This window comes from Melospiza melodia, chromosome 4, assembly GCF_035770615.1.
Source record: "Melospiza melodia melodia isolate bMelMel2 chromosome 4, bMelMel2.pri, whole genome shotgun sequence".
In the NCBI taxonomy this organism is placed as follows: domain Eukaryota; kingdom Metazoa; phylum Chordata; class Aves; order Passeriformes; family Passerellidae; genus Melospiza; species Melospiza melodia.
In genome coordinates this window covers 7,831,026-7,843,119 of record NC_086197.1, presented here as the reverse complement: position 1 = coordinate 7,843,119, position 12,094 = coordinate 7,831,026, and the positions used below count along the sequence as shown (strand labels likewise).

The 12,094-nt window shown below is 42.5% G+C and overlaps 1 protein-coding gene across 4 annotated transcripts; it reads right to left on the bottom strand.

Annotated features, from left to right (window-relative positions):
• Positions 1 to 150: 150 nt before the first annotated feature.
• Positions 151 to 12,022, bottom strand: SUV39H2 (SUV39H2 histone lysine methyltransferase). Of its 4 annotated transcripts, XM_063153760.1 has the most exons (7): positions 11,971 to 12,022; positions 10,823 to 10,968; positions 9,194 to 9,865; positions 7,178 to 7,324; positions 5,504 to 5,633; positions 4,032 to 4,147; positions 151 to 1,205 (listed from the first exon to the last, which is right to left on the bottom strand). In XM_063153760.1, the coding sequence occupies exons 1-6, from the start codon at positions 11,987 to 11,989 to the stop codon at positions 4,038 to 4,040; spliced, it is 1,224 nt and encodes a 407-aa protein (XP_063009830.1). In that variant the 5' UTR covers positions 11,990 to 12,022; the 3' UTR covers positions 151 to 1,205; positions 4,032 to 4,037. The 4 variants fall into 4 exon arrangements, with proteins under 4 accessions (XP_063009830.1, XP_063009829.1, XP_063009831.1 ...); XM_063153759.1 differs by having other exon boundaries at positions 151 to 4,147; XM_063153761.1 differs by having other exon boundaries at positions 151 to 4,147; positions 5,504 to 5,566.
• Positions 12,023 to 12,094: the final 72 nt, after the last annotated feature.

The following is a 12,094-nucleotide window of genomic DNA, read 5'->3' as shown; positions in this document are numbered from 1 at the left end:
ATCACTTCCTCCTGGTCCCTCTGCTGGAGTCCTTACACTCCTAGAAAATCTGGGTACAAGCCAGGAATTAAGAGGTTGCAGTCTTAAAGCAAATGCTACAACTAATTTTTGACAGGCTAATTCTTTTTAAAAAATGACAACAACAAGAGAAAAACTAAATTTAATTTATTTTATCAAAAACTATAGGAAGACAGCAATACTAGAGATGACACAGTATGAAAAGAAAATGTTCCTGAGCTTACAAACTGCATATTCTAATACAGTTCCTAAAACATACAATAAAAATAATCAAAAGATTGACTTAACTTGGAGATTAAATAAATGGACAATAGCTTTTCTTACAGGTGATCTTGCAGCTTTAGTTTTGCTACAAAAAATAGAACCAACAAAAAAAGAACAGCTGGAGGGCAGGCCAGAGGTTACCAGCCCCCAAGAAGTGCATTCACACGACTGAATTGGTGACCATGACAATGCCAAAGGACCACAAAGCAAAACAAAGGCAGAAGCTGGGCTGGTTTAGCTTCCCTAAGAAATTGTAAACAGCTATTTCCCCATTTCCAATTTGGCAATTTTCTGCCAAACTCATAAAAACAGTAAAAGGAGTTTTAAAAGTGACACAATGTCCCATTAAGCTAATTCGTTGACTGCAATCCAAATACACTGTGAATACATAAATAAATACTGTTCAAGGCTCTTCTGTTGGAAACTGGATCCATGGGTTTCCTTCAAATAAATACAAAATACTGCTACCTCCCAGAACACAAATGAACAGTTCTTTATTTATGGCAGAACACAACACACAAATCCTTAACAAACAGCAGCGTTATTCCAGCGCTGGTGATAACATTCTGTGCCTCTGGAAAAGGCAGACACCGCACTCCAGTCCAACTGCCACAGCTGTTACCTTCTAAAATGCATCTCTTGGCAAGATTGAAATCAGGCTGGGCATGGGGGAGACAGAGCCTGGGCCGGCCCCGTGCCCGCGGCACAGGCGGGGCTGCAGGAGGGAATCCACGCCCCGCGCAGCCTCCACCCTGCAGGGACAGCGCGGGCTGCGGGTCCGGGGCTGGAGCCGGCACATTCCATCCACGTGGAATGAATGCACTGCTCACTTGAGCGACATGCAAGGGAAAGCACTAACGACTCCAAACGATGCAAGATCAGCTGCAGTTTGCTGACGTTAAAGCTCCACATTCCACTTAAAACTTTAAATTAAAAAAAAAAATCATTAGAGATATGGCATGATAAAAACTGATGAGATTCAGTATTTATCAACTGTGGATACAGGTTAGCCTGATCACATCAAATACTTTTAAATCTAAGCAAACTTCCTCCTATTCATTAAGCAATATAAAGTCTCTATTTCGACGTGTATCTCTGTATTGTAGATTACAAAACTCACACAGCATTTCCAGCAGCCCATGCTCTTCACCAAAAGTGTAAAACTGATTTTGGCTAGTAGCATATAAAATGTCATTTGCTACCAAAGAGCCAGATCTTCAGTACAAATGCAACTGTGCTTCTTAAGAAACAACCTTGAAATGCTCCTTTTGAAGTGCTAACAATTAACATGAAATTTAAGGCATTTTCTAACAAATTAAGTAAACAGTTACATGCTCGGTACTCGACTTCATTCACCTGAGCCAACAGCTGTGCACCTTATAAAGGTAACTAGCTGACCTATGATACATAGCCAGCATCCAGCTATGGAGCATCCATTTATGGAGCAACATTATTCTGCCTGACCCTGTCAACATTTACATGACTGGTAAGCAATATGCAAGTTTTACAAGCTCTGAATCCATGAGAAAAAAGTCTGTGGATCATTCCTAGAGCATGGACCTTGGCTGTAACTCCACTCATCACCCACCTCAACTGCTCTTCAGTGGTTCTGAAGCCAAGCAAAACTTAGCATATGTTATGAATAGATGGAGACAACTTTAAGATGATCAGGAAAAAAAAAGATGACTCGAGTAGCTGAAGAACAGCACATTTCTCAGCCTTTACATTCAAGAACATCTTACAAATGTCTACAGCAAATGGGAATACTCACCCCTAGTCTAACTTCACTGAAGTTAACATTTTTGCAACCAGAAAATACAAGCCTACTATCTTAGAAGTCTGTCATTAGTTAAAAAAGACACAGCATGTAAAATTTCACCAAAACCAGTTGTGAATATACATCAATCCCAGGGCTCCTTTGCACCTAACAGATAACAGACCATATCTCCACACTGCACTGGCTTTGTTAGACAATGGGCTGCTCTCCTTAACCTTTTGCTATCTAATTCCAAACTGCAGCCAGCAACTTGTTTCAGCCACGACTGCCAAATTTCTGTAATGAAAACAAACAGCAAATGTTACTTCTGACAATCCATATTTACTTCTGACAATTCCATATTTACAAATGCTCTGTGGAACTGCAGTCCTCCTATAGAATCCTAACTAAAAATCAGCATAACTGAGAACATTCTACATAACATCAGCTAAGAAGTTCAAGTTTTACACTTGGGATCTGTTAATACCAATTACAGAATCACAGAATCAGGCTGGAAAAGGCTTCTGAGATCATCAAGTCCAACCTATGACCAAACACCATCTTGTCAACCAGACCATGGCACTGAGTGCCACATCCACCCTTTTTTAGAACACCTTCAGGATGCTCCTCTCTGAGCAGCCCATTCCAGTGTCCTATCACCCCTTCTGTGAAGAAATCTTTCCTAATTTCCAACCTAACCACGCCCCCAGCACACCTGGAGACTGTGTCTCCTTGTCCTATTGCTGGGTCCCTGGGAGACTGACCCTCACCTGGCTACACCCTCCTGTCAGGGAGTTGTGGGGAGAGATGAGGTCAGCCCTCAGCCTCCTTTTCTCCAGGAACATGATGGAGTGGCTTGGTGAGCTCATCTGCAGCTCCCTCGTCACCCTAGGATGGATCCATGGAGTTATGAGCATCTAAGTGACTCAGCAAGCCTCTGGCTGCCTCCTCCTGGATTACAGGGGGACTTCTACTCCAGCTCAGGAGACCAGCTGTCCTGAGGACAGAACAACTGTCCTAATGCTGAAAACTGAGGCAAAGAAGGTGTAAGTTAAGTACCTCAGCCTTGTCCTCATCTTTGGTAGCCATATTCCCTCACTGTGTCCAACAAAGAATGGAGGTTTTCCTTGCCCGCCCTTTTCCTATTAATGTATTTATAAAACATTTTTACTATCCTTTAAAGAAGTGGCCAGGTTAAGTTTTAATGAAGCTTTGGCCTCTCTGATTTTCTTTCTGCAATTACTTCCTTTGCATGGAATTCCATGGACATTTTACAATTTGCACTCCTGTGAACATTTATTTACACACTGGCTCTCCTTAATCCCTCACCCTGGTGCCACAAATGTTATTGCTAAGATCTTCAAGCTTTTCTTTATATAACAAAAAAGCAAAAGAACTGTCAACTAAAATTTGGAATTCAAATCAAATGCCTCCTGACTTCTCAAGGTATAGAAAACATGTAGCTTGAAGCTGAGTCACAGGAGGTTTAGATTGGATATTAGGAAAAGGTTTTTCACCCAGAGGGTGGCTGGGCACTGGAAGAGGCTCCCCAGGGCAGTGGTCACAGCACCAAGCCTGGCAGAGCTCAAGAAGTGTTTGGACAATGCTCTCAGGCACATGGGGTGACTCCTGGGGATGTCCTGTGCAGGGTTAAGAGTTGGACATGATGACCCTTGAGGGTCCCTTCCAATCCAGATCATTCTATGATTCTAGGAATATTCAAATCAAGGTACATTTTAGAGTTTTCTTTGCATCCATTTTACGGCTTCCTAAACAACTGCTCTAGAATTTTAATCCCCTTTAGCAGTTCTGTATTGGCTTGAAACACTACAATCTCTTTCTTTGGCCAATGCCACTTCAATTACAAACACAATACCTTGTTTTCATCATCCTTATTTAGATTAGATGTAAGAATACTTGAATATATGTGTGAAAGAAGAGTCTTCTTAAAACACATTAAAAAAAAGAACAAAATCTTTGTGACTTTGGATACCCGAACTCAGTTGAGATAACCTCTGCAACACATGGCTCCACATTTACAGACAGTTCTGATGCTCTTTTTGGATGGGCTAAGATCTTCAGCAGAGTCTGAAGTCAGATCTATTGAACCTGCAACACAGATGAACACAAGTAAGAAAGTTCTAAAGGACAGACCAAGATCATGCCCAGTATTCAAACAGCTTCTAAAGGCTTTCTAACAGCCCAGTTCAAAGAGCTGTGTGTCAAGCTCACTCAGATTCCACTGACACCCTTGTTACAGCTGCTTGTACAACACCTGGCACACACATCAGAATCCAAAACTCAGACTTGATCTTTGTACCCCCCAGGTATCCACGTGGATCAGCTGAGAGTGCAGCTGGCCTTCAATGTCAGTGTCACAAACAGAGGGAAAGAGGAGTTTCAACATTCAAGATCAGTTTGGCAGTGTGGTGTTTTAAGCCCAGATAGCAATGAAACACCATGCAGACACTTGCTCACTGCCACCCCAGCAGAGCAGGGAAGAGAACCAAAAGTAAAACTTGTAGCTTGAGATAAGAACAGTTTAATAATTGAGAGAGTAAAATATTGTAATAATTATTATATTCTGATCATGCTGATATTGATTAGTAGTAGTAGCAGTAGCAGTAATTGTAAAAGAAAAAACCAAACATGAGTGATGCACACACAATCACTGACCTTTGGCTCATTGATGCCCAGAGGCCATCCCTGAACTCTGATCAGCCCCTTCTGGGGATCTCCCCAGTTTCTACACTGGCCATGACATTCTCTGGCATGGAATATCTCTTTGACCAGTTCATCTGTCTATGCTTCCTACCAGATTTTATGGTTTTTTTACATTTTTTGAGTACCTCCTCACTGGTAAAGCCTCAGACACAAAAAAGTTCTTGATTTAAGAAAACATCAGTGAATTATCAACACTATTCTCATACTGAGTCTAAACCACAGCACTGTACCAGCTACTGAGAAGAAATTAACTCTATCCCATCTGAAACAGCTGTTCCATAGGACCTACATCCACAGCTGAGGCCTACAGGACACCAGAATTCAAAGACAAACCTATGGTGGCTCATGCTGCTGAGCTGTTACAACTACCTTAGTAACTACCTAGCAAATAGTTTACCTGAAATGCTGATTTGAATAAAGGAAGGCTTTATTTAAAAGCAGCCTGACCATTCCTTTGAGCATTTCTGGGACAAAGCTTCAAAATAATTTGCTTCACCAGGCAGTCCACACACAATCCCTGATGTGCTAGGAGCACTGAGGGAGGCAGTGCACTAGAGATGCAGGCAAAAGCTTCTGGGTGTGCTCCTCTCTGCACTACATGTCATGAGCAACGACTGTTCTGAAAGCCAGAGCCATGTTATCAAAAGCTGCGCCTGAGCTAAATGCTACCATCCTCCAGGCTGCAGTAAAACCCACCAGCACCCCAAAACTTCCACAAGAACCATGTTAAAATGTGCAGACCTTTCATCTGATAGTCAAAGGTCAGCTCTTCTCCAGCCTTGATGGTCCGGGTAGAGAACAGCGCTATTCGGGGAAGACGCAAGTCAAGGTTATCAATGAATACATTGAAGACTTGAAGATTTGGATCACACTGTAAGCAAAAATTAATGCAGTTTCTGTTTAGAAAAATTAACATTTAATATCACTGAAGTGTTTAAATAAACCAAGATCACAGCAAAGAAAGAATGAGTGAAATCTGCAATTATCTTCTGAAATCAACAAATTGAAAAAATGAAATAATAATTCATAGCTCAGACTTAAGTCCTTCCAGGAAGGCAACCTTTGCACAATGTGCAGGCTACACTGATATGCAACAACCTATAAAAAGTGACACCTTCAAAGGTGACAACAAAAATGGTGACAAAATAATTAAAGCCTACTCTAGGCCAATGTAGGCCAACATTCAGAACTAGTATGTACCAACAAAACCCATAAAAAGAATTAAAGTTGAAAGAAAACTAAAAACAACTGAGTGTTTCAAGCCCCACAAACTCACTGCTCTGTAGTGATGTTTAAGCACTACTTCAGGCCAGAGATAACATCTCCATACTATGCAGGAATTTCTGCTGTAAACTGCAAACCTGCTTGGCTTCTGAATTCCCTGCCATGGTCTGGGTGCTAGGAGGAGGGTGCAGGTCACTAAGCTGGAACTAGAAACCACTTCCTCATTTTGTCTGGATTAAGTGTCAAACATCAGTGGTACCTGAGACTGTTAAATTCTAAATGCTTTTTTTGTTCTTTAACAGTGAAATATGTCACACATGAAAGAATCAGAAGTGAAGTTATAGACACCTAAATTTAGGCTGAAGACTGAGAATACTTCACTCCCATTTGCAAAAGTGAAGAGCAACTGTCTGTACCTAAAACTCTCCTTCATCCTTCTCCCTGGCAAGCCTGCATGAAATACACATATCATCATCTCACAGACCTGAAGACATTAATTTTCTGTATTTGCAGAATACTGACTGCATACCTCACAAACATTGGATTAGTAAGAAATAATAATTTTTAGTTCAGGAATCCTTACAAATGCAGCTCAGCTTTCTTGCTTTAGTTACTTCAGTAGAACTTCAACAAAACACTACAAAAACTGCTTGTGAAAATTTGAGTACTTTGGCAAATTTAGATTAGGAGGAAAAATTATATTTCTCTGCTGTAGATACCTAGGAAAGCACAGGAATTTTCTCTTTTTTCCTCTACCAAGTTTGCAGGATGAACTTCAGAGTAACATTCCATCCTGCCCAGCTACAAAATAACACATCAATTCCTGACTCCTAGCTAATTTCATTAAGGAACTGTCACATGTTAAGTATTTCAGGTACTCAGAAAAAACACACCCAAACCAACCCTATTTTGCTTGTCTAGAACCAGCTGATTCAGTGAAAACTCCAGTCCTATAGGATGTCCACTTCAGGCAGCATCTCTGCCCCAGATTTTTGTAGGCAGTGTCAATCTAAGTAAGGCCCAATATTCTGTTCTATTTATTACATCATCTGCTTAACTGGACTGTGCTGGCATGAAGCAAACTACTCCAGAAAAACTGTGAATACAGTAAGGAAATGTTTACATTAGAAGACATTTCGAGCACAATTGGAATAATTCTCCAAATTCTTAATATACAAAACAAAGTCTTACACTGTGGTTGACAAAGTGGGACACATTTCCATATCGAGCTGCATCTACTGTAAATTCATCTGAGTCATAGTCCAAATCAAACAAGTATGTATTTCCCTGGTTGTCATAGAACTGGCCTCGCCTCTCTGCTTCCTCACTTGTAATCACCTAAAAAAAAAAAAGGAATAAAGAAACTTGCATCATGTTATTAATTATTACCAAATCAAAACAAAAATCACAATCAAGTTAGAAAAAAAAAAAACCACAATAAGTTTATGATGTTGAAATAGCATTCCATCTTATGAATGGAGAATACATAAGAGTACATACAGCTGAACTAATTATTTTTGATTGAGGCTTCTCTGGGTGCAATTTGTCTACAGCTGATGCACAGCACTACCTTGTCTCTGGAAAAAAAAAACCATATCAGCACCCTCTACTAATAATTTTGATGATGACAATACAATCAGCTGTTTTTACTGACGCTTCTATATACACACTTTTTCCATTAGATCCAGAAAGCCTCGTTTACTTCACACAAAACCAAGATTCAACATGTTCCCTTTGCAAAGATGATCCACAGGTATCAGTCTTTAAAACCCAGCCACATTTACAGCCTGATATTCATTTCCTCTCTTTCCAGAAGCATCTCTTCCTGCTATTTTTGACTGCAATGAAAGATCCTATTCACTGCAGCTCAGACACATCACAAAGCTCAATCTATTCAATTAGATGAGTGTGTCACTGTTGACAGATGAAACAGCTTCAACAACTTCATCTGCAGCCTGTCACATTAAACACATTCTGTGGTATAGATTCAGCAAAGAAATCAGAATTTTGCAGCAAGAGATACAAAATGTGATGGAATTGGACAATAAATCCCTCTAAAATCTGACAGATGAGATTTGAGAAGTCAGCAGTAGACATTAATTAGATTCAGGTGAAACAGTAAATACACACACTCTTTTCTTTAAGCAACAAAATCACAGAATCACCTTGCAGTGAATGGAGTGTATGACCTTTTGTATATTTAAAGGAAATGGATGAACATGAGAAGAAGCTTTGGGGCAGGAAGCATGGGGGAAATCTACTAAATATCATAAACATTGTACAAAGGGACAGAAAGAAATACTTTGAGTCAACATAGTAGCAAGGCAGATTTGTGGTAGAAATGAAACACAGTGCAACAGAGAGGCTGCCAGGAACTGCTGGTGTGAAGAGCTCTGGAACAGAGGCTGAAACACACAAACACAGGGCAATCCAAAACCTCAAGAGTAGCTCAAGGTCTGTATTTTATAACATAAAAGTTCTCTTTGAAATAGTATGAGACTGAATAAGCAGATAATGTCTGTACTATGAATGTCATTCTTGCTGTTAATCAAAAGCAATAAATATGCTTGGAAATACTACCTTAGAAGGGCAGACAAAACAAAAGGGACTGAAAGTCTGTGCAGGGAGTTTCAAAACAACTGTGCTTTGGGAATGGCAAAAAACTACAAAAAAGATGATCAGGGAAGAATGAAGAAGATGATTGCCATGAAAGAAATTAAGGATTTGCCTTTAGAAATACTGTTAGGGCATGTGTCTAAAATAATTCTTTAGTGCCACATGAGATAAATATTCTCTTAACTTTTGACCTTTTACAACTGCTCTGGAATGAAGGAATGTTCTAGACAACATAATTTTGCTGTCAACTTGAATGTCCCTTTCTCTGTCTACTCAAAAGCAGACTGATCTATTATACAGTAGAATCACAGAGTATCCTGAGTTGGAAGAGTCCCACCAGGATCACCAAGTCCTGGCCCTGCCCAGGACATCCCCAGGAATCACACCATGTGCCTTACTGTCCAAACACTCCATGAACCCTGCCAAGCTTGTTGTCATTATCACCTCCCTGCAGAGCCTGTTCCAGTGTCTGACCACCCTCTGGGTGAAGAAGTCAAGAAGTGTGAAAACTGAGAGAAAGCTCATTAAAATTGTATCTAACATTTCCTTGATTGTAAGTAATTCACCTCTACAAGATAAATACATACCTACCTCTCCAACATACTCCATCACAAAACTGTTGGTTTTAATTTTCTGGAGGGTTTTTACTCCCCAGCCACGGCCATTGTTGGTTCTGAAGATGCAGAGGGAATATGGGGTCCCTTTCTGCACAATCCTATTGGGGCAGTCAGGCCCACACCTACAATATGAATTGCACTCATAGATGGGCAAGCCAGGCTGGATTTTCAATTTCTTACGTTTATTGTAAGCCAAAATAAAGCCAGCCTCCTTTGGACAGCACTTCTCAGCAGGGCAGTCAGCACATTCACAGCCAGTTGTTATTCCATTGAGCACATTTATTCCTGGAGCAGGTTTATACTCATTGATGTAGTAGAAGTCTAAAGGAGGGCCTTCAAGATCCACAGTGTTTTCTACCAGAATCATTGCTTTGTGATTCTTTTTCCTGTTGAGTTCTTCTGTCCACCTCTGCAGAGCTATTCTTTGTTTAGCCTTCTTTACAACATAATCTGCAATTGCAGGTTTCAGAGTTTTAACATGGTTTCTCAGTTTCATTGCTTTGCCTCCTCTCCCCCGAGACAAGTATTCATTCTTGTCTCTAAGAAAGTTCTGAATAAGCAGAGGGCAGTTCAGATGCTTCCGAGGTTCCCAAGTATTTGAAGATTCTGGCCATCCTTTCCATTTCACAAGATAGTATGCTTTGCCCTTGAAATACAGAAACAGATACAGATTCAGCCAGAGCTCATGTTGCTGAAATCCACCATCACAGAACAACACAAACACAAGAGCTCTGGACTTAAGGATCAGCACGCAGGGCAGAAGGCCTTGATGTCCCCATAAAAATTACAATTGGGGAGAAAGAGAAAAATCAGTTTGTCTGCAAATTAACTTATAGCACAACTTAGCATACTTTACAAATTGTCTCTAGGGGCAAAGAAATCAAAAGCTGGGATGAACTCTGATTGCTGACAGCATACCTGGAGGAGGAGGCTAGTTTGTCAAGGCAGGGGTAAGTTATGCTAACTCGCTGTATGACTCGTATGCACAAGCAGAATGCAGTTGTATCACATATAGAACAAAAAAAAAAAAAAGCAAAATGTAGCAAAAAAAGGTCTAAAACCCACTATTGGTCATATCAACCATCCTCCCAGAACATGAATTAATTTGATAAGTGTAAGATTGTATTTACAATGAAGCAGCATTCATTTTGTACTTATTTAAAAAGGACAAATAACTGTAACAAGGACAAATCCTGAGACTGAATTTCACAGGAATCCATTTGCAGCACATGGCCCTAATTCTTCATCAAACAGACTAAAAGAATCAAGAGAGAAATACACATGGTTGTCTGCAAATAAAGGAGAGGCATCATAATTCATACTGAGCTACCACCCTAAAGCATCAGAATCAGATACACAAAGGTGAAACATTTCATATTCTAAATGTCTGTAATTTCACAAAAAAGCTCTTCCTTGCACATACTGAAAGTAGCAGTTTACACCACTTTCTGTTTGCAGTTTAAAGTTCAAAATATATTTAATTTGATGCCATCTAAAGCTTTGTCCTCACTGTCTGCTTCTTTATATTATGAGCAAAACTACCTTTTGCTTGCTTCCAAATTTCAGCTGAAAGAGTGATCAAATTGGTCTGTGTTTCTCTTACCTCTTCTACCTTGTAGTCACACAAATATTCCACCTCATAACTCTTTAGACTCCTGTTGGTGATTCCAATGGATTTACATGTGAGATTTTCCTTCCTACATAATTCTTGGAGGGTCTCATGTGAAGCTAGACATGGCACATACCAGGCTACAATAAGAAAATTGGTAAAGAATCCTATTTAATGTCTCAGCTAAATTGAAATCATTATGCCTCATCCCAGAGTCCCCACATTACCATTTGTGACAGCAGTCCACGAGTCTCCTGTACAACAACTGCAGCGTCTCCAACTCAACCCTCCTCTACCGGGTCAAGGGAAACACGTTCATGATTCCCTCCCTGCACCTTTATTCTGTACAGTACGTACGCATCCAAAGAAAAACAAACATTTTGGAGGGCAGAGACTTCCACAGGTGAAAGATACACTAAGCACCAGCAATTTTTCTACAATTACCGCATGGCACAACTGAGTTCCGGCAAGCAGGAAACCTCCATTCTTTAACAAGACCGCCAAATTTCTGTAGCCAGGCGCAGCTGAGTACTTGCGATGCAACCATGGCGACCGGACGAGGAGATAGAGACCCATAGCCCTTATCGGGCAGGATCGCGAGTGCCCGGTCAGCCAGGCGGATTTAGAGGGACGAGACATTCGCTCAGGGCGCCAGCGCCCGGGAAAACCCGGGATCGAGGCGCGGGATGGAGTCCAGAGCGGGAGCCGCCGCTGCAGGGCCGTGCCCGCCTCCCCCCGGGGCTCCGCGGGGCTCTCCCGCCCCGGCCCCGGCGCAGCTCACGGGGCTCGGGAGGGGTCGGCGGTGCCTTTCCCGCGGCCGCACCGGGATCCAGCGCCTTTCCCCGCGTCCCACCCCCGCTTGCAGGGTTACCCCAGGCACCTCCCGCCCTCCTCGCACAGCTCCCCCGGGGCAGCGGGCAGGACCCCCAGTTCTTCCCTCCCCGCCCGCCGGGGCTCTGTGGGCAGCGGCGGTGGGAACGGATCCGACAGAGCCGGGCGAACGGGAACCGCTAGCGGCTCCCACAGCCGAAAGCGAGCAGCAGCTTCCCCACCCCTCCTTTCCCCCGGTCCGTCACGGTCCCCCAGCGCCCGGGCGGCCGCAGAGCCCCGGGCGGCCGCGTCCCCAGCCCGCTGCCCCTCACCTCCTCGCCAGCCCTCCATGTTGGGGGGTGCGGGGTCCCGCGCCGGCTCCGCCCCCCGCCGGAAGGGAGCGGGGCGCAGAGGGTGGCCCGGGCGCGCGCGCGGCTCCGCCCGCCCTCCCCTTTC